Source organism: Rhinichthys klamathensis, unplaced genomic scaffold (assembly GCF_029890125.1).
Source record: "Rhinichthys klamathensis goyatoka isolate OS25496 unplaced genomic scaffold, OSU_Roscu_1.1 h1tg000210l_1, whole genome shotgun sequence".
NCBI classification, from domain to species: domain Eukaryota; kingdom Metazoa; phylum Chordata; class Actinopteri; order Cypriniformes; family Leuciscidae; genus Rhinichthys; species Rhinichthys klamathensis.
Genome location: NW_026606735.1, coordinates 1,555,757 through 1,579,106, shown reverse-complemented (window position 1 = coordinate 1,579,106; position 23,350 = coordinate 1,555,757). Strand labels below are relative to the sequence as shown.

At 36.0% G+C, this 23,350-nt stretch overlaps 1 protein-coding gene across 4 annotated transcripts in view; it reads left to right on the top strand.

Annotated features, from left to right (window-relative positions):
• The window catches only part of LOC130097148 (protein unc-13 homolog B), a 112,779-nt gene extending 93,138 nt beyond the window's left edge, over positions 1-19,641 (top strand). For 3 of the 4 annotated variants that reach the window (XM_056263878.1, XM_056263874.1, XM_056263877.1), the window contains 10 exons: positions 12,512-12,600; positions 14,321-14,467; positions 14,720-14,843; positions 15,438-15,482; positions 15,566-15,637; positions 16,037-16,184; positions 16,310-16,366; positions 16,964-17,056; positions 17,181-17,340; positions 19,112-19,641. In XM_056263878.1, the coding sequence (XP_056119853.1) occupies positions 12,512-12,600; positions 14,321-14,467; positions 14,720-14,843; positions 15,438-15,482; positions 15,566-15,637; positions 16,037-16,184; positions 16,310-16,366; positions 16,964-17,056; positions 17,181-17,340; positions 19,112-19,397 (1,221 nt within the window). In that variant the 3' untranslated portion in view covers positions 19,398-19,641. Of the gene's footprint in view, positions 1-551; positions 573-784; positions 821-1,682; positions 1,710-1,898; positions 1,920-2,706; positions 2,737-5,580; positions 5,861-12,511; positions 12,601-14,320; positions 14,468-14,719; positions 14,844-15,437; positions 15,483-15,565; positions 15,638-16,036; positions 16,185-16,309; positions 16,367-16,963; positions 17,057-17,180; positions 17,341-19,111 lie in introns of those variants that run through there. The other variant, XM_056263875.1, reaches the window with a different exon arrangement.
• The last annotated feature ends 3,709 nt before the right edge of the window (positions 19,642-23,350 follow it).

Here is a 23,350-nt window from a genome sequence, read left to right as displayed (position 1 = left end):
AGCTTTGAAAACCATATATTTTCTATGGTAAATTGCCTGTATTGGCTGTAAATGGTCTTTTCCATCTATTATGTCAGTGGTTATGCTTGCTAAATAAAGCGTAATGTCTTTAACGCTTATGTGCTTAAAGGCCTTAAATGCTTGAACCCCGCTAAATGCTGCTTGCAGCTTTCATTTATCCTGTATTTGTGGGTATCTTTATGCTCCTTAGAGGATCGAGGAGTTTGCGTAGCAGCAACATGCTAACATCAGAGTGAGCGCTAGTTGAGTTTTGTGTGCTTTTGTGAGTCTATGAAAATGGATTTTTTGGTTTGATGAAGATGGATCTACTGCCATTTTGTGCTTGATATGTTTGTGGTGAGCAATGAATTGAATGTTTATTATCATTCAAATGTTACACACCTTTTTGAAGATTCTGTTGAATCATCTCCTTAAGAGACATTTTTTATGTCAGTCTGTTTTTCAGTTTTTGTATGGATTTTGTGTGTGTGTGGTGAATGCGTATCCTAGCTGAGCTAACCATGTATTTGTGTGTGTGTGTGTGTGTGTAGTTTACTGCTGAGGAAGAGAGGGTAGGTCAAGAGATATATTTTTAAGATGAACCATCCCTAATCCTCTGTGTGATTTTGTGCCTTACTATGTGTTGTATTTAGACCTTTTCACTAGGTTGTAGTCCCCTTGTTGTTCCACCTTAGTGCTGCCCATATGGTTCAGTCTTCCGTAGTGTTGTTCTCTTAGTATAAAATCCCTAAAACACTAACTTTGATCTCTCTTTTGCTCCCAGCTGGAGAATGAGGAGGAGCCTGAGGACGATGAGGAGGTGTGTCGAGAGAGAGAGAGTGTTTATGGATAGGGTCCCAAATTAACTTCCAATTACCTATATTGACCCATAAATATTTCGGTCACTTTACAATAAGGTTTCTTATGTTAACATTAGTTAAATGCTGTATATTAGTTAACATAAACTAACAATGACTAATTCTTCTACAACATTTATTAATCTTATCTAATGTCAATGTACTAATACATTTTTTAAATCAAATGTTGTATCTGTTAACATTAGTTAATGCACTGTGATCTAACATGAATATGAATATTTTCATTACGTAACATTAACAAAGGTTAATAAATACTGTAAAAATATATACGCATTGTTAGTTCATATTAGTTAAACGGGTTCACCCAAAAATGAAAAAATTGTCATTTACTCACCCTCATGTTGTTCCAAACTAAAATTTTAAAATATCTTAATATGTGTTCAGAAGAAAAACAAAAGATTTACTGTTTGGTACGACATGAGTGTGAGTAAATGATGACAATTTTCATTTTTCATCATCATCTAATCCTTTAATGCATTAACTACTTTTAACAAAGAGACCTTATTGTAAAGTGTTACTAATATTTCTTTCCCTTAGACATTAAAACGTGTTTAAAAAAAAAAAAATTATCACCATTTATCATGATTTTGTTACTCATGTTTTCATTGCGATGCTCTCATTTGGTGCTTGGCCACATTTAATAATATTTTGGCCTTTGTAAACTATAATTTCTTTCTTACAGTTAGGCAATAACTATGTGTGTGTGTGTATACAAATGCAAACGTGGTCTTGTTTGAGCGTATTTGTTGAAAGCTGGGGGACACAAACACAAAATTCTGTTTCTTTTGGTCTCCCTCTGCTCAGGCCATCACTGATGATGAAGGCAATGAGGTCTGTACACTCAACACTGGTAGAGGAGTGTGTGATGCTATGAGTGTGTGTGTGAGGGGGGTGTTTTGCAAGATTTTGTGTTAATCAACAAGGCAGTAAAAGTCTTCTGCTACTACCTATCACCTTTTTTTCCTGTTTTGTTCTTTGTTTTCACTATTACTCATCTTGTTCTTTATTTCTCATTACTAGTCGGATGAATCAGATGCTAAGGTGAGAAACAGGCATAGGTCTCACCTGATGCGCTTCCTTATGAAGCTGTTTATCAAACATATGAATCATTATAAATAACTGACAATAACATGCAGTGACAAAGTGACTGATGCAATGCAGCAATTACCATATAGTATATGCCTACTAGCAAGTTGTTGACAGTACAGTGTTGCACTATCGGTCAAAAGTTTAGGTTTTTATTTTTTTTGTTTTTAAAGATGTTTTTATTTTCACCAAGGCTATATTTATTTGGTCAAAATACAGTAAAAACAGTAATATTGTGAAATATTGTTAAGATTTTTCTATTTAATATATTGGCGTATATATTACGCCAATATATTAAATATGGCGGATATTTTATTTACGCCAGTCTTCAGTCACATGATCCTTCAGAAATCATTCTAATTTGCTGGTTTGGTGCTCAAGTAACATTTTTATTATTGTAAATGTTGAAACAGTAGTGCTGCTCAATATTTTTGTGTATTTTTGCATTTTTCAGAACGGCATTTATTTGAAATTAAACCTTTTTTGTAACCTTGTAAAATTCTTTACTGTGACTTTTGACCAATTTAATACATCCTTGCTGAATAAAAGTATTAATTTCTTTAAAAAATTAAAAACAGATCGTACTGACCCCAAACAATTTAACTGTAGTGTAATTGAAGCTGCATTTAATTTCCATATGTTCTTGTCATTTTATTTTAATGTGTATTGGTGTTTTAATCGTTTAGTTTCTCTGTTTATTTATGTTTTTGTCTGCATTCTGTATCCACTTCTTTCCTATCAGTCTGGAATTTCGGATTCAGAAGGATCAGAGGTACGTTAAGAGAATGTCAGCACTTTTTAGAAGATGCACTAAAATCAAAAGCTTTATCAGGTTTTCATTTGCACATTTCATTCATGTCTTGTTTTGTGAAATGCAAGGGCAGATTGTTGCATACTCTCTTGAGTGGGAACTTTTTATGAACAAGTATTTACTTTGCGACCGATAAAAAAAGTATGTTCCATATAGTATGAATGTGCGTAGTATGAATGTAGTTCGGATGTATTTGCCATGTTGTCATTGACATGTGACCCACCAGCGTCAGTTGCGTCGCTTCACTGCCATTCACAAATCCTCTCCCGTGGCATCATGGGATAGTAAAGTGTCCATCGTATATGCACACTGCAGAATCTCGCCGGAAGAAGGTCATCCGGGTACTTTTTACCTACTCAGTCTTTTATAAATACTATGAATTTGGACATACTTCTTTTGTCACATACTGTTTTTCACCAACTAGATCAGGGGTCTCAAACTCAACTTAACTGGGGGCCGCTGGAGGTAGAGTCTGGGTCAGGCTGGGCCGCATCAAGTATTCCACAAAAAATAGTATTCAAGTATTCCAAAAAAGGAGCACAACTGATCCAATCTTCAAGAGCTGTCCTTCTGACAGTTGAAGTTAATTTTCCTTATACACAAAATCTTTGTGATACTTCATTTTACAAACATTCTTTTTCTTTTCCTTATAACACATATTTGTGATACTTATATTTGCTTATGTCTTTTTTATTTTCTTTATACAACACATTAATGATATTGAATGTTTTTTTGGAAGGCACATTTCCTTTTATTATACTTAGAAAAACGATTATTGCTTTTGAAATACAAATATTTGCAGTCATGTCTGCCCGTCTTAGGGCCTGTTCACATATCGCGTCTTTTGCGCGCTCAAGTTCGTTATTTCAAATGTAGGTGCGCGGTATACGCGCTCATAATGGAAGCGACGCGGTCGTGGTGCGACGCGCTCGTTTTTTCCAAGCACGTGCGCGCCGTATAGAGATAAAAACATCTCAACTTTTCAGAATGCCGCAAGCGCACCGTAGCTTAGCGACAGACGCCTACGGAGCGCAACCGCCCTAGCGCTTTGGAAAAAGGAGAACGCGGCGCGCCTAGCGTTTTCTACGCGTTTTTGGGCGCTAAATGTGAATTCAGCCTTATTTAATTATTTCTACACATGTATAGCGTCTCAGGCAAATTACTGACTTTGCACAAATCAAAGCAAACCTTCTTATCAACCTGCTGGACACATATTACAAGCTCAAAATGATTATTCTCACATTGTTTTAGAGCAGGGGTCTCCAACACGTCGCTCGTGAGCTACCAGTAGCTCGTGGCATGTTCACATATCCCGCTCACATATTTTGCTTGCTCAAGTTCGTTATTTCAAATGTAGGCGAGCGGCAAGCGCGCTCATAAGCGACACGCTCATTTTTTCCAGGCGCAGTAACTAAGTTTGTACTTCGCGGTTGTCTATGACAACTATTGACAACAAACCCACCGTAAGCTGTCATGATACTATCTATGGTAGCCCATAAGGGATAATATATATATATATTTTTAAAACGCGGCACACGCAACGACGGGCCGCACTAACAATAAACTTTAATGTCAAGTAGGGGGCCACAAAATATCACCCCGCGGGCCGCGAGTTTGAGACCACTGAACTAGATAGTTAGTAAGTATGCGATTTTGAATGCAGCCAGACTAAAGACTAAACACAGGGATTAAAAAAAGACCATACGGGTCTTTAGATTGCAGTCAGACTCTGTCATTCACATTAAAGCTTAATTGACCTGTTCATTGCGACCAGATCATTTAATGTAGCGCTAAAGCTTTAAAAGGATTTGTGCCTTAATTGATTCCTGTATCCCACAAAGAGCAGTGACTCTTAAGAGCATTAGTGAGGAATAAAGATGTTTGTTCTCTGTTCATACAGTTAATAGAGTTATAGTTAAAAGATATTGATTAGATATCAATATTGATTAGATTAGATAAAAATGCTATATTTTTAATTGGAGGTGTGTGAGTACTGTGTGTGACGTGTCCTGTGGAGTTTGTGTTCTCGGCTCCAGCTGGGATGTTAATGATTGCAGCTGGGTTAACAGCATCATTACATAATACAGTCCAATTAAAACACAACTTCACATACTGAAGAGTTACACTATAAAAGATCTGGAAAGTCCATTCAATAGAAATCAAATACTCTAAAATCATATACTCTAGGGGTGAATTCACTGAACAGTTGTGACACTTTTGCACACGGTATTTCAGCACAAGCTTCTGCGTCTTATCCAGTTAAATCAGACACTATCTGCTATCTGTGTCCTGTTTAAGTCATCTTCAGTCTTTTCAGCACAAACACACTTCCTTTCTGTGTAAATTAGGTTTACGTTGCACCTTATTTACAGAAATTGGTGTCTTTTTTGTTTGCCGCATTTCAAGGTTCATTTATTGTCATTCCATACACATTTTCACATGAACGAAACGAAGTACTAAGGTCCCGGTCAAAACACAAAATAAAAATATCAACCAAGAAAACATTAGAAACTAGAGTGTATGTCTAAGCAGCTTTGTCAATAAATAGCACAATAGCAATACAATTTATCTGATTTACATATTTCCCTTAGTGAATCGAGCCATAAAACTATGCAGACTGCACAAAATAATGAACATTTTTTATTTTTCATTTATTTGTTTATCTGTGTATTTAATAGTAAGTTGTTGTAAGTGTTTTGGGGGTTTAAAGACTCAAATCAAGGAACGTTTTTGAGTAGGTTGGTGTTTCTAATTGGTGGCGCACTGGATTGTAATTTGAAAATCTATGATTTATTTTTTCTGTAGATTGACAACAAAGAGAAGGAGAATAAGGTTGGTTTTGTAAAGAAAGATAGTGAACCCATTTGACTAGTGGCTGTATTGTGTTTTGAAACCCAGTTGGTCAGTGCCTTGTGCCTTGTATACCTTGACTATCTTTTATTCCCATCGTTTCCTATCCTCCCTTCAGTATTGTATAAAAAAAGTGGTCAATAATAATAGTTAGTTAACTAAAGATTAGTTGCGTTTTAGTACTGTGTTGTCACATGTCACTCCAAAGAAGTGAAATACAACAGCAGCAGTTTTAAGGCTTTAGCAGACTTTCTTTAGTGTCCACACCTACAGTAATGTGTCAGTGTTTTGCTGTGTGGATTGTGTTATTGTGTCCAGCCATTTTAAAAGTCAGACATGCACTGGCAGTTTTCAATTAATTCTGCATTTTAGAGATGATGCTTTGATGAGATATCTTCCTCTGGCCTTGAGTTTAAGTGAGTCAGGTGTTGCCAGTCTCTCAGACAGTGTTCATGGTCATATTCTTTAGCAATTCACTTTTTGACTGGTATGGTGTGTGTGTGTGTGTGTGTACTTGTACAACTATCTTTGTAAGGACCAGTTTGCGTTTTATACCATCAGAGTGAGAACAAAGTGAGTAAAGTGTTGACATTTTGTCCTATCCTCACTTTCTGAGACCCCTTTAAAGGCCTGTTTGAAGGTTAATGCTTGGTTCTAGGGATAAGGTTATTATTAGGTTAAAGGTTTGGGTTAGGCACTTAGTTTTTTGTTGTGTTGTGTGTGTGTTTCTTTCTATCCCAGTGCGGACTTCAACCTGAATGCACACAGACTCATGGGGACTCGTGTCAGTGTGGTGACCCAAATTGTGGTCCTATGAGGAAACAAGTTTTTTTGAGAATGTAAAAATGCAGAAAGTTTTCTGTGATGGGTAGGGTTAGGGGTAGGGTTAGTGTAAGGGGATAGAAAATACAGTTTGTAATTCCATTACGTCCCCACAAAGATAGCGAACCAGACGTGTGTGTGTGTGTGAAAGAAAGAAAGAAAGAAAGAAAGAAAGAAAGAAAGAAATACAGAGGGAGAATCATTTAATACCCATTTGATTAAAAAATAATTTATCTTACAAGCAATTAGTATAATATGTTTGTTCTATTAACATGCATTAACTTACAAATGTTTGGGGTCAGTAAGTTTATTTGTTATTGTTTTTGTTTTATAAAGAAATCAATACATTTATTCAGCAAGGAAGCATTAAATTGATCAAAAGTGACTGTTAAGACATTTTTAATGTTACGAAAGTTTTCAAATAAACGCTGTTCATTTGAAATTTCTATTCACCAAAGAATCCTGAAAAAAATAATTACTGTTTCCACAAAAATATTAAGCAGCAAAAATATTTTCAACATTGATAATTATAATAAATGTTTCCTTAGCGACATATCAGCATATTTGAAATGATTTTGCCAATGATTTTTATATATATTTGTTTTTAAATATATAAAAATAGAACAATTATATTTTAAATTATTAATATTAATTAATTCATATTTCACAATGTTATTATTTTATTGTATTTTGATCAAATAAATGGAGCCTTGGCGAGCATTTTTCAAAAACAAAATCTTACTGACACCAAACTTTTGATATATATTACCATATAATAACTACCGGTAAGTTTAAATAAATGCAGTGCAGTGGGTGAATGTAATTTTTAAATCAGATTAATCTGGGCCCTAACCAGTTGGGACGATAAAAACCACCTCTTCCTGTCCCATGATGCGACTGCAGTGAGCATTCTGACGTTTTGTTAGTCAGTTAGTGTCTTTAAATGAAACCTCAAATATCTTCTAATTGCTGTTATTGTCATGTCACACAGCAGTTTTGCATTCTGGTTTGTTGTGATTAGGCAAATTTTTCAATTCCGCTCCGTCTAGCGGTTTTTAATGCACGAACACGTCCTATGTGAACAGCCCCTTGAGCATTCGGCTGATCCTGTTCAGAAATTCAGCTTTCTTCTCTCCGTCACCCTCACCACCTTCCATTCATCCATCTGTTATTGACTGTTGTTTTCACCATCTCTCCTTTCATCTGTACAGCTTGACAGGCAGAAGGTGGGTTTATGTGAGCTAAATGCTTTAGTTTGATGTATGACCGTCGTAGTGCAGTAGTCCGTGTCGTCGCATCGGATGCTTTGTGCAGATGAATCAAATATTTAGGAAGCCAGTTTCTTCAGCTTCCTCTTATTACCCAGTAGAATTACTGTATGTATCTAGATCCTTCTTTCCTTCCCTTCAATTCTGTATGCGGAAGATATTGTGTTTGATTTCATCTACAGTATGTGTGTCTTTAGATTTATCAGATCTTTAAAGTTTTTCTTGGTTTGGTTTTGTTCTTATTGGCTCTTTATTCGTTCTTACTTTCTACAGTCTCTTGTGAAGAAAGAAAAGGTGCGTGCACTTACAGTATTTTCGGTTGTTCTGTACTTGACTTAAAGTTTGTGTATATGTATTTATCACCTGAATGTCTATGGTGGTCAGAGCCCTGGGGATGAGAAGAAGTACTTTGAAGTGACAGCAATAATCGATCAAAAACTACAAGATGGAGTGCAGCTGAAGGCATAGAATAGAATGCAAAGTCTTGAGATGAATTTTTAAGTTTAAGTAGTCCTAACCTGACACATCCTAATAACACAGTGTTTGTGCTGCAAGATGCTACATGTTGCACATAGTACAACAATTCAAAAATGGTACCACTCTATAATTTTGAAGTTTGCACCCCTCAGAAATGGGGCAGATGGTCCCCAGTGGCATGTTTTTGGTAGTGTTATTATTTAGTTTCATATGTTACAATGAATTGAGACCACAAGTACTCACTAAATTAATCAAAATATAGGTTTTTTGACATTTATTAATGTCTATTTAAAATAAATGCCCATTCTTTTGAACTTTATCAGAGAATCCTGAAAAAAAAAGTATCGGTTTCTTCAAAAAATTTAAGCAATACAGTCGTTTTCAACATTGATAATAATAAGAAATCACCAAAACAGCATATTAGAATGAGATTAGAAGGATCATGTGACACTGAAGACTGAAGTAATGGCTGCAGAAAATTCAGCTTTGCCATTACAGGAATAAATTATATTAAAATAGAAAATATCGATATATATCACATTATATTTATTATATTATTTATTTAAAATTTTGGGAGGGGGGGGGGGGGGGGGTGTTATCAAATAAATTGATAGAGCGCATGATATGTATGTTTTTACCTAGTCATTAAAAATTATATCAGAGAAATGTAAAACATTTAGCTTCTTGGCTCAGTTAGGGGATCATCTTAATGATAATTGTGTGCTATAATAACCTAATTAGCAAATGTTTGCATTTATTTCCATTATTATATTGAGTAATGCATCATCATTCTATACATGCTAAAGTCATCTTTAAATATATTACAATTTAGCACTAAATACATACTGTTCTTAAGAGGGCCATCTTTCCCCTGCCTTACCCTTTAACTGTGGTTACGGTTATTTATAAATGATACAATGTCTTACAATGTTTATTATAAGGCATTATGTAATGTATAATATGTGCTCATTTAGAGTTGACCTATATGTGCTTATAGTTCCTATGTTGTATGTGTATTTCAATGTTTCTGTGAGTCATTATATGTTTGTTTCCATGTTCTGGCATCAGGGGGAAAAGAAGGACAAAGAGAAGGAGGTTTGTTTGCGCGCACACACAGACACACACACACACACACACACAAACTCTCTCTCTCTCTCTCTCTCTCTCTCTCTCTCTCTCTCTCTCTCTCTCTCTCTCTCTCTCTTTCTCTCTCTCTCTCTGTGTGTGTTTGTCTGTGGTAGCATTGCCTCATAGTCTCTGGATCAACAGGACTCTGTGGGATATTGAATGTAATTTTTTCTCTGTCTCAAGGATGATAACACTACCACAGAGGTGGGTGATGGAGCCGAGGTAATAAGCTGATGTTTGTGGGAGAGTGTGTGTGTGTGTGTGTGTGGTACTTTCTGAAACATGATAAAACCAGGTCTCATTAGTGTGAGGATCAAGTGTGTGTATGAAATCTGATGGGAAGGAGAGATGTGTGTTTTTTAGCTGTAATCCTGTCCCTAGGGCTTCAGTACCTCATTGTCAGAGTCTTGTTTTTAGGTGGAATAGGATTCTTGTGCCCTGATGTGAAACAATTACCCATAATTCAAAGCTTAAATAATGATGTGCCTCAGGCAAACAATATGATTTAGCTGTTGTCAGTGAATAAATGATCATTGTTTTGGTAAACAAAGTAACAGATGCTTATTAAACTTGTTTCTGTTGTCTTAGAGCCTTATTGTTGAGCAGAAGTCTAGAATACTCATTAGGAAAATCCATGTATTTTTATGAGTAGTTTAAGGTAGGCTCGTGTCGCCAGAATTTTGACTTTTGAATTCTGGTCAACTTTGCTACTTATTTTAGGCCAAAATTAGTGATGTGAAGTTGAGTTCAATTATAACATTATATTTCCAATAGCCAAGTTCGTCCACATATTCAATCTTTGATTATATTTTGAATTTGCAAATCATTAAAATGCAAACAAAGACAAATTATGTAAAAAAATATTAGTTCACCTCCCCTTCTGTGTCTTTTGGTCTGAGTCTTTTTATTATCTTTTATGTGACAGATATATAGGCTATTTACAGGAAACAAAAAGGATTTATTCACCCTGATACATGTTTGGAGCAGAGTCATGCATTCATGATTGAAAGGGTTTTGAAAATGCACAATTATGATAAAATGAACAAAAGAGTCATTTAAAAAGAAAAACATCATTCAAAATGAACAAAACATTCATGACCGACCCATGACTAGTCAAAACCACCCAGTTAGACTGGAGTCGACATTATATATAATTATTTTTGAAAGAAGTAGTAATTAAGACTTTTATGCGGGCAAGGATTCATTAAATTGATCACAAGTGTAAAGACATTTATAATATTGTACAATATTTCTATTTCTATTCATCAAAGAAAAATCACTTTCCCACAAAAATAGTAAGCAGCACAACTGTTTTCAACTGTGATGATAATAAGAAATGTTTCTTGAGCACTAAATCAGCATATTAGAATGATTTCTGAAGGATCATGTGACACTGAAAACTGGAGTAATGATGCTGAAAATTCAGCTAGTAAATTACATTACATTAAAAAATATTTAAATACTTTTAGATACTTTTTTTCAAAAATCTCTGAAAAGCATACTGACCCCAAACTTTTGCATGGTAGTATAGTAGGGATGAATCCATATTCAGATAAAGCCTTTTTATTTTGTTCACAATTTTTCATCCTGAACTGACACCGTGTTTTCTGGACTCACAGCTGCATTCACAAACCATAACCTTACTAAGAAACTAGTTGTCCGTCACTTCCTACACATCACACAATACATTAGCCACTGAAACTCACATAACCATTTTTTCACGTGTGATTTCGCTAACTCTCAGAGATGGAGATATGAGCTGTCATATGGAGGTTTTAGATTCAGTCGCTTTTGGACTCCCGTTTATTAAACTTTGTGTCCACTGTGATGAGTAAATCCAGTTGTCATTCCCAAACACTGACTGTGTGAATGTGGCCTTGAACAGCGAATAGATTAGACATCAGAACTATCAGATACTCCGATGCTGTTGGAGTTTGAGTTTGACTTTGAATGTTTTTTTCCCATTTTATTTATTTTATTCTTCAGCCCAAATATGAGGGAAACGAGGTGTGTGATGTTTCTCTTTCAGTTCAAACTTAAACATTCCTGCATATATCTCAATACTAACATTCAGAAGGCTCTGTGCCATTGAGGATTTGCTCAGCTGTATCATTTTTGTCTCTTTGCCTTTTCTTTTGTTTTCCTGTGTTATTTTAACTCTGTCTCTCGGTAGAAAGAGGCAACAGTCGACACAAAAAAGGTGCGATAATCATCGTGTGTGTGTGTGTGTGTGAATGAGACAGTGTCATGTTGTTTTGCTAGAAGCCTGGCTATCTCTTCCCTCCTCCAGAGACTTTCCCTATCACTGTGATTAGTGTGATAGCATTGTGCAAACAGACACGCATGCATTTATGATCAATTCTGTGCATTCATTGGCCCTAGTGCAAGTCCAGATGTATTTGTGCACTTAAGCCACAATAAAAAATGTAACAATTTCCACAAAATTTTACAACCAGAAAGTGTCCAAATAAAAGTATGTCTGTTATTTTATACTATTAACACTAAGATATTTTTGTAAAATGTTTTGCTTGAAAATTTTACTTTTGCTGTCTTTCTTTAATATAATACCACTTTGTTTGATACTTTATCTATTCATATATTGTGATTTAAAGTGTCCAAATACTTTTTGGCGCCACTTTCTTGTGTAGATAAAGATGCTAATGTGCCATATTTTAAACCTTTTATTGATGCTTTCAGGTTTTAATAGCCATAGACTAGAAGACAAAGAACAAATAAGACCTACTTGAGAAAGTTTTCTCATTTTTACCACCCTGATTGCCAGAACCACTGTCGATATTGTGTGATATGTTTTAATTGCCTTTCTTCAGCACCATTAAACTGAATAAACAGTAGTTACTGTTTTTCATTATGCGAATGAAATAGTAACTCCTGCACTCTTTGTCTTGGTATGCTTTAGTCCCGCTTTAATTAAGCTGTTGTTGGATCATTCTGACAGATATATTGCTGAAGATTTTTCTTACCGTTGAAAAAGGGTTTTAATAGAGAACGTGTCCAATTTGTTTCACCTACATGATGGTTTTGAAGAACCATGACAAACAGACATGGGGATTTTTCCCTACATCCTCTCCTCGCCTCTGCCTAGTTTAAGTGCCATATTTTCTATTAAACTGACACTTCTTCCCGTGTGTGTGTGTGTATGTGTGTGTGTATACGTGTTACTCTCTCAACAGCTCGACACAGAGGCTGCAGATATCCTCAATGACCTGCAAGGGAAGCTTAATTCTGTTGTGGATAACCTGAGTGCCATGTTTGTAAAGAGGTAAACTTAATTTTCTGTGCCTGAGTTTCATCTGAATGTCATTATTACAGTATTTCTGAGTGTTCTGCTTAGAAATGTCATAGTAGCTTCTTCAGAAAGTAGGTTACTTTTTTGTTGCTTTTGTTGCTTTGCATTGTTATTTTGTTTGTTTTTATGAGTGTTTTGCATTTTAAGCAATTTATATTTTGTACAGTCCTGGGCAAAAAAAAATGGACCAAGCCCAAAATGGTTAAACACTAAGCTTTTAATTGCCTTAACCACAAACTATTGGTCAGGAAATTAGCAACATTAAATGCATTACTTAAAAAGCCATTGCTGTCTCAGGAAAAACATCAAAGACTGAATGAAGTTGTGGTTTTACTTCATTTGGATGGTCCCTTTAACATATTCAGTTGACTATAAGTAACGTTGCACTTACATCTCTACTAACTCTCACTAGAGTGTTAGCAGAGTATTTGTAGACTGGTAGGGTTAGGGATAGAATAAGCTGACATGTAGTTGCAAAGTTACTTATAGTCAGTAGAATGTCTGTTGGAGGAGCATCACAATGAAGTTGTTGGCACCAATAGCCTTGTGTGTATGTGTATATATATATATATATATATATATAGCGCAGTTGCGTCTCCGGCGACCCTTTGCCGATCCAGTCCCCCTCTCTCTCCGCCCGATGCTTTCCTGTCTCATCTGCTCTGTCCTACTGTCCTATCTAATAAAGGCACAAAAATTCCAAAATCATAACTTATAAAAAAAAAAAGACAGAATGAAATATTTGGCAGAATATGGGAAGTTGTGTGTGGAGTGGTGAATCACAATGAAACACGAGTTGCATGGCGATGTTCCAAAGCGGTGTCTTCCAAAGAAAGCATCTGAGAAATATATAATAATAAATGCATCTCTACCCTAGTGAATCGTGGAGGAAGAGTGTCATTGTGTGGGAAGCCTTTTTAGCTGCTGGTATTGATGAGCTACTTCACTGTGAAAAGTCATTTAATGCTTTGGAGTTCAGGAGAATATTGCAGAATGGCTTGCTCCCCACAAAAGAAAAGTTGTTATCTAAAGTATTTATATATTTTTCAACAAGTCAATGCTCCTGCCCAAACTGCAAAGACAACTAAGTAGTGGCTTGAGAACAAGTCCATCAGGCTCATGTTTTGGCCTGGTCTGAGTCCAAATATTCACTATAGGGTTCAATTCTGGTCTCACATCAAACTCAAACGAATTGGGAGACATTCGACAACTACTCATGAACTGTTTGAAGCCATTAACATTGAGTGGAACAACACTGACGACTCTTCCTGTAAAAAATCTGTATGCAAGTTGGGGAAGGCTATTCCGTGCTAAGTCACTTTATCTACAGTATTTGTGCAATTCTAATTTCCTGACCGGTGATTTGCGACCACTAAATATCATGCCATTTTTGGTTTGGGCCATTTGTTTGCCCTGGAGTCTATACTATTACATTTATGCATGTTTGTAAACGCTATTATACTATTTTATTTTATATTTGATATTATTTTATTATATTATATATTCATTTTGAGTGCTCTTACAGCTATATAATTGAATGTAATATAAACAGACTTTATAAAAAGTGTCACAGAAGACTCTATTTTGGAAATGGTGTCATAATCAGTCATCTTGTCTGTTGGCCTCATTTTAATCCTCAGTCTTTATTCCCATACAATTTTCTTTCTCCCTCTCACTCTCTCTGTATGTATAGTTTCCAGGCTCGTATAAACGTATGTATGCGTCAGATGGCGGAGATCCTGTACCAGATTAAAGGGCCTCTGAATCAGAACACTCGTAACACTGTGGAGGCTGATGCAGACAACGCACTGCGGCCGCTTATGGAGTTCCTCGACACAAAGTCAGTTCAGCTCAACTCCCTTCAGTTACATTTAGATCAATTCCGTTTCAGATCACTTGTCATTTGTTCCACACTAAGGGTCTTCATGTGTGCCTATTTATTTGCACACTCGCTTTTCTGAACAAGAGCAGAGGAAAGTGGAATAATAATCTGTCATGAGTTGAATGTCCTTGTACTGTATCTCATAAATTCCCTGGGAAATTCCCCAAATGTAACATATACATGCATGTCTGTGTGCGATGTGTGTTGCAGCCTCAGCATCTTTGCAGACACATGTGAGAAGACCGTGTTGAAGCGTGTGCTAAAGGACCTTTGGAGAAATGTTCTGATTTGCATGGAGAAAACGATTGTGTTACCTCAGAGCAGCGACAGTATAGTGAGTTATTTTACAGGACATATGTACACATGGTGTTTAGTGTTAGACACCAAAAACTAAACTGTTCATTTTTGCTTGCCCATGAAACATACAGTGATGCACTGAGAATTGTTCCTGCTCTCACAACACTATATATGTTACTTTACTGGCACAAAGCAGTCATTATCAGTGTGTTTTTTATTATTATTATTTCAATTGTCAGTGTCGGTATACTATCTAGGGATAGCAACGAGTACAGTAGCAATCGAAAGTGACATTGATGATCATTAAATCAAAAATTGCATGGCTTTTCCTCAAAATGAAAATGTTTGTTTTATTTTATTTGAAGCATTTTACAAATGCAAAGCCTCATTTTTAATTTCATGATGACCATTTTAAGTGGTAACATGTGGTCGGATTTTCAGACAGCCATTTGTTCAGTTTTTTTTTTATTAAAACTATTTTTAAATTGTGATTGCATCTTGAACTTGTACTGGGACAGACATCATGACCATAATGCTGTCCCTATAGTTAGCACACACAATATATTTTTCAGCCAATACTGGCAGGCAGATGTTTGAGATATTCTGGGTTTTGTTTTTGTTTTTACTATAGGGAGCTCAACTTCTTACTGCTGCTAAGGAACTGTCCAAACTAAAGGTATTAACCATAAGTACATGGGTAAAACATAAAATCTATAGCCTAAGAAAGTGTGTGTGGCTAATGTTTCTCTCTCATTATAGGGAGGGGTGGAGCCAAAGAGCTTGTCTCCAAGGCAATGTTTGATCATGGAGGCAGCACTGGACGCAATCAAGGTGTGTTGGTGGAAACGGCATACCCGCTGAGTTACAACACATTAAAGTGTTGGCTTTCTGCTTAAAAACAGAACTGTCACAGCAAGTCGACATGTTGCACACTGCACCGGGGGTTTGAGTTCTTCCAATTGGTGTGTAATGAAAGTGTGTGTGGGTAGGAGAGAGAATTCGAGAAACAATCTGAGAATGCTGCTCACCACAGGCATGACATTTCACACGTACTAACTTGGTCAGACAAAACAAGTTACTCTCTGTAGCACCTTTTTCAGTTGGAAATTCATGCTAATTTTCTCTCTCTCTCTCTCTCTCTCTCTCTCTCTCTCTCTCTCTCTCTCTCTCTCTCTCTCTCTCTCTCTCTCTCTCTCTCTCTCTCTCTCTCTCAAACTTGCTGCTGGGTAGCTGTTTTTCCATGCTGGTGGGAATGGTTTAAAAAAAGCATATCTGGAGAAGAGCCCTGAGCTGTCATCGCTGCGTTACGCTCTCTCCCTATATACACAGACCACAGATGCTCTTATCAAGACGTTTGTGACAACACAACATGCTCAGGGTGAGATACATACACATGCACACATGTTCAGTGGCTGACTTTTATCAGCCTTTGCACATGGCCACACAATCTGTACAAATTATTTGACTCTTACATTTTTTTAAATGAAACATTTCTTCTCGCAGTTCAAAATGGAATGGGCATCAGGATCACCCCCAAAGAGAATGTTCGACCTGACCGAGGTGGGCCCAAAATGTCAATTTCTGGCTCACAAAATATTTCTATTTTAGCATATTTTTATTCATATATTTAATGTGTTTTCTAAATGTTAGTTATTCCTGTGATTTCAAAGCCGAATCTTCAGCAGCCATTACTCCAGTATTCAGTGTAAATGATTCTTCAGAAATCATTGTAATATGTGGATTTGCTGCTGTTCAAAACGGTTGTGTTGCTTAATTTTTTTTTTTTTTTCAAACCTTGATGCAATATTTATATTATATACTTTAGAATTTTTTTTAGAATTTTAGGAGAAAATGCATTTCTCTTGCAACAAATCCCCTGCTCATTACATATTTGGTTAATAAAGATTTTGACTAATTTGATAATGCTTCACTATCTAGCTATCACTAGAGTAAAATACTTTCAGCTTGGTTTTACAGTATAATTTTTAATAGCACATTTTAGAATTTTTTAAAACCCATTTCATATAATTCCACAATTTTTAATCACAATCATAAAAAGTGAAAATAGATTTTTTTTTGTATGCATATATCTGATTGTAATGATGAGCACCATGTTGAATGTACAGTATTTGTGAAATGAAGTGGTTTGATTGACAGGCTCCGGGGTTGAGCGGCCGATAGGGGAGTCAGTAATTCAGTTGGATTTGTCGCCTCCAGCTGGAAACACTGAGCAGAAACTCTGCGTCAGAGGTGAGCGCACTACAGGAAAGAAGAGATACATTTTCTCATCTGTGCATTTAAGTGCCTGGTGAGATGATGATTTAATCCTGTAAACACCCCTGACATCTTTTTACAAACTGGTTTTGTCTTTCAGTGATTGCAGTAAATGACATGAAATGGCAGACCTCAGGGATGTTTCGTCCATTTGTGGAGGTTAACCTGGTCGGCCCACAGCTCGCAGAGAAGAAACGGAAATTCACAACCAAATCGAAAAACAACTGCTGGACTGCAAAGTACAATGAGGCATTTCAATTGTGAGTGAAAACAACTCTCAACTCTCTCATAAATGTTACTCTATTTAAATGTGTGGTTTGTAGGGACTGCACGCCTACTGATTTCTCCTAGTTGATTTACTTGTCAAAACAATATCCGAGTTATCCTACTTGAGTTTGTGACTTGTTACATAAAAAAAAAAAAAAGAGAGATCATATCAACAAGTCTTTATTAATTGGCAGCCCAATGTTTGTTACAATTATGTCTCTTACATGTATTGTACAAACATTCAAATTATGGGTTTCATTTTGTATTTAACATAGGCAAATTAACACGTTGTAAATTGATACGCAACGTTATAACCTTAACATCTGTCTTTGACATCGAACAATATGTGAATACATGTATTAATAAAATTCATTTTAACAGTTAGTCTGTTACTGATTACAAATTACATGACGAAAATTGTAGTTAATAACGTAATTTAGATTACTCGTTTTAGGTAATGTATTTTGACTACTTTTTGATTACTTTTGACCTTACTCGTTTATAAATTAGATTTGAATGCAATTATCGTATACCATATTGATATTTAAAAAAAAAAAAAAAAGAAGGAGAAAATATTTTCCATTCTTTATCAACAACATGAAATGCATTAAGCAGTACTTTATGCCAGGGTTTCCCAAACTGGGGTTAATGAAAGAACTGCAGGGGGATTGTGAGTTGATGGAAAAGCTAATGATTAATTAAGCATAAAAATGTCAAATTAAAATGAATATTTTTTTAGAAAGGAAAATATAAGAATCAAGTCAAGTCAGGTCACCTTTATTTATATAGCGCTTTTTACAATGCAGATTGTTTCAAAGCAGCTTTACAGAGATAACAGGAAAATAGTGCAACAATGTTTGTTTCCAGAAGAAAATAGTGTCACAGTCCAGCTTAAGTAAGTTCATGTTTCATTTTTGTTGTAAAAAAGTTATTAATTTAGTTCCTTTATATATATATATATATAGCCGCTCTGGAGAAAACCGTGATGTCATCGTCCAGTTCAGTTCTCATATAATGGTGTCAATGCAGGCAGATATTGTTATTGTTGAATATTAAATTAAATGTCCCCAACTAAGCAAACCAAAAGCCAATGGCGACCAAGGTGAAAAAAGGCGATAAAGAATCAATAAATTATGAATAATTTACTACCATTGTGTGAATAATATGGAATCCATAAAAAAGTAACCGTAATCTGATTGAGCATTTTAAAACGTAATATAATCTAATACAAGTACTACATTTTTGGAATCTGATTATATACTGTAATCCAGATTACATGTAATCAGTTACAACCCAGCACTGGTATTATACAACATTAGCCTCTTCATATTGCATTTCACAGGTCTTCAACGGTAAAAAAAACTATAAGGATCTGTACTTGCATCACTTAGATCTTGACTCAACCGGTTCAAAATAGTTTATAATAGAATAAGACAAAGTTTTATGTAGTCTATTCACTGTCATCATCCTCCTGCCGCATCTCTTTGGTCGCGGTCATGGCTTGCTGGTTTGCGTTCAGAAAAACAATCGTGTCATATGGTTATTGCGCGCTCAAGCACTCGATGTCTTCCGACAGCGCCGACTAGTGGTTGAAGTAGTCGACTACCCGCGTGTGCGCACACTATCCCTAGTGGTTTGAAACACCAGCGTTTTCCATAAGAAAAACACTAGTGCTTGGTGGCAGATAAACTTTTTTTTAAGTCATATTACTGAGAATGATCTACTCATATGTGTATTTTCCCCCTCCTTTCATCTCAATCTCAGTGTGCTGGGTAAAGGCATGAGTCTGGACTGCTATGAGATTCAAATATCGGTGAAGGATTACTGTTTTGGTCGTGCGGACCGGGTGGTGGGGATCGCAGTACTGCAGCTGCGTGACGTAGCAGACCGGAAAAGCTGTGTGTGCTGGTGCCCTTTGGGCCCGTGTATCAACAGAGATGAAACCGGGACCACCGCACTACGAATCCTCTCTCAACGCTCGACTGATGAGGTTGCCAAAGAGTTCGTCAAACTAAAAGCTGAGACCAGACCTGTTGAAGAGGGAAGGTGAAGATGAAGCTGAAGGTTGACCTCTTCAATCGACCATAATGATGAAAGTTGACTGATTAAAACAGAGACTTTGACCATTTGAGGCAAATGAAAGACTTCCTAACTGTATCTGACAGACAAACAAGCCTTCACAAACTGAATGCACAAGGACTTACACTGTTTATAAAACCTTGCATGTTTATTCAAAGCCTTAAGTGTCATGTAATCGTTTGACTGGCTTTGCATCATTCTTCATGAGGAGCAACTACTCAACTACTGAGTTCCCACGGTCCCATGGAAAATCTGGTAATATCAGGTCATTTTCAAAGTGTGATGTCAAAAAAGGTAGTCATCACTAAAATATTTTGTCGGCTAGAAATATCTACAATTTTGTTGTACAAAAATGATCTAGTGAATCAAACGACTGGAAAAATCACGGAAATTTCATCACTTCTAGCGAGGCTGGGACAGCCGGTCATCTCACATGAGATTTCTGCCATGACGATCCAATCAATTCTTCATGGACAAAATCAAGTCTTAGGACTATCAAGTCTATAAAAAGTCTACATTTGTTCTTGTTCGAGAAGCAGTTTCGCTCAGATATACGTCACAATGTGGAAGAAAAGACGTTTCATGGCGACTTTAATGATTTCTTTGCGATTGTTTCAAGCACGTTGTAAAGAAAGATATCAGTGACATTATGAAAAATGCACATGTGCAAGAAGATCAAATATAAGAAGATGCAGGAGTTTTGCCAAACCATGAGTCTATGGGCTCATTCCACACAGTTCTTTGTGGCCTTCTGAATGGGAGTCTTATAGTGGGGGGAGTGGTCTAACAAGATTTATTTACAGTGGATGTCTACCCTTTGATTGATATGCACATTTAGATAGACATTTCTCTTCATTGGTCTGTTCACTAATGTGATCCTGAAATCTTATCTGTAATACCTTCAATACATTCACCATCTTTGTCTTACTTGAAAGATGGTTCAGTTGTGGTCCGACCTCTCCAAATACTCCAAAGATCATGGTTATTTCCCGTAGTTTTTTTCCCACAGATGTCTCAAAACAGATAAATACACAAATAAAAAAGACAAATATAGGCCAACTAGTGCCAGCTGATGAGAAGGGATGTACTGTATGAAACTTTGTTTACCTTGTGCCAAGTAGATTGTATGCTCTCTTTTTTTGAGGTGTAATAGAGTTATGTTTTGTTTTGTTTGTAATATTTGCACAACCAAACAGGTGTAAACAATCTCTAAAGACGACTACCACATGTGCATGTATTTATTGTAAATTTAAGCTTTTGGTCATATGTTTTATGTTTTGTCAATATGTGGAAAGCTATTTATGTATTTTAAATTATGGAGGAGATTGAATTGATATTCTGAATTCGTTTATAAATTATTTATGAATTAATGTGTTTGTGTTTTTCTCTAAGAATGAATCTTCTGGTCTGTTACATCTTTCATTCTCCAAACATCATTATGCTGCTAATAAGCATTGATATTTGTGTTGCATAGATCTGTGGTTGGAAGGCCTACGCTTCTACTTTCTACCTCTCAATATGACTGGCTCTTCCTCTTAAATAATTTCCTCTCTTCTGTTGTCTTGCATGTCAGCTATAGTGTTTCTTCTCTCTTTAGAAGTTCCTCTAAAGGAATCTGATGCAGGTATGGCAAGTCAAGTCACCTTCATTTAAATAGCTCTTTTAACAATATAAATTGTTTCAAAGCAGCTTTACAGTGATGATAGGAAATTAAAGTAACAGAGATTGTTTTGGCTTTACAGCAGCTCTAGAATAAAGTTATTGTCCAGCTAAAGTTAGTTTTGATTGATTCACTTCCGTTGCAAAGATCATTAGTTATTAACTTAGGGGCCGCTAACACGACACCGTTCTAACAGAAAACCCTTAATGCGATCCGGCCTCTCATTTGCACAAAACAGTGCCTGGTGCCTCAGGAACGCAAACCATGAAATAGGTTCCAAGGTACAAGCCTTGAAAAATGTATGATACAGAATTTTTTATTGCTTCCGCGTAGCCAAGTGAACCAGAATTATCCCCACAATGTTTTATCTGTACAGAGGTAAAGGGAAGGGAAGAGGCCTTCACAGGGGAGAGTTGACACTTCAGGACTGCGTTGTCGTCAGGTCCAGGCGCAGGTCCTTCATCAGATCTGGATCCGGCGGACTGCGGTAAACCTCGGGATAAACAGAGAGACTACTATTAGCGTAGATGCCATCCTTCTTATGATGTAACAAGTAGATCAGGATTTATGGGAAGTGACCTAATCTATGCAGCCTAACATATAATTATAGAAGTTTATAATGTGTTATGTGTATGCTAGGTCAAAGAGATGTGTTTTTAGTCTAGATTTGAACTGACAGAGTGTGTCTGAATTTTGAGATTGCAATAGACGTGACGGTCTATATTGCGTTAAGAGCTCGCTCAAGTCCAGCCTTGCCAAGCATGTTGTTCAGAACAACCAGGCCATATTTGCATTTAATGATGGCATTTTGATGTGGGATGTATTTAGTAGGTGGTGAATGAAATACATTTTGAGGCATGTTCTTTTTCTCATTTAAAGTAAAGCAATCTTCAAATTGTCACGTTCAAATTGTTTCACTTCAACATTTTGGGTGGGTTGGTCATTGGTCTGCTTTTTTGTAAAACTGAACGTTGTTGTTCTTTGTTGTTTTCCAGCAGATGAAGAATTGTAAATAGTAAGTATATATGGACAAACATGGATACTCTTATAAATGATTACTGGAAATATGCTCGAAATTGGAAACATGGAAATGTGTTTAATGACAGTTAAACAAGTACTCTCTCTCTCTCTCTGTGGGTGTGGGTGTGTGTGCGAAAGCTTTCTGTGATGGATAGGGTGGGTTAGGGTAATGAATGTTTGCACATTATAAAAATCATAATGTCTATGGAAATTCCTCATTAAACACATGGATACCCAACGTGTGTGTGTGCATGTGTGTGTGCATGCATTTGCATCATGAGTGTTTATCGTGTGGCTTTGTATGATTAACCTGTTTTCTTTTCATGGATTTATGTCTTTTTAACCTATCCATAATAAGGTAACCTATAATCATTTCCTATAATTTTTCTATAAAATATGTTGCATGCATTTTTATTACCTGACAAGTGCTGTATCAGGACTAGTAATGATTATTTTCTTACAAGATGGAAATGCTTCATCAGCCTGTGATGGCTTTTTCTCTTGGCTTGGCTATAGTTTGGGGAAAAATTTGTTCCCAGAAGTGAGCTGAATATGATCAAACCTCCATAATCCGTAATTGGAAAACCTAAATACATAAAGCTAATACTATTTGGTAAAAATATATACATATTAGGCCTATGTATTTTTATTTGATTCAATTTTATTTTAATTATTATCATTAAGAAGAAAATTATATATATATATAAATATATATATATATATATATATATATATATATATATATATATATATATATATATATATATATTTTAAAGAAGCAAAAGGTTTTAGGATTTGAGTGATTGTCTATAGTGATTATAATTAGCTTTATAAAAACAACAGACGTCCTTGTTTAGATAGTAAAGTAAATGTGTATATTCTGTGTATTCTCTATGTGTGTGTGGCCTTGTGGTCATTCATGAACATGCTCAGTACTGCTGCTCTTTGTCGGTGGTTAGAGGAATGGGGGGGAAAACGTTGCTTCCTTTTTTGGTGTGCAGGAAATCGATACTTTTCTAGTTAGTAAGTGGGTGAGTGCGAAACAGAAAGGGACCGAGAGATGTACAGAGATCTGAATAAAAGTTTGACAGTTTGTTACACCAGAAGACAAGTGAGTAAATGAATCCTCAGATGAACTGTCACAAGTGTAGAGAAATAAAGAGTAACACCGAAAAGAACATGTTGCCGCCCCTCTTCCTTGTTTATCTTGTGTGTGTCTGTGTGTGTGTGTGAGTGAATGAGTC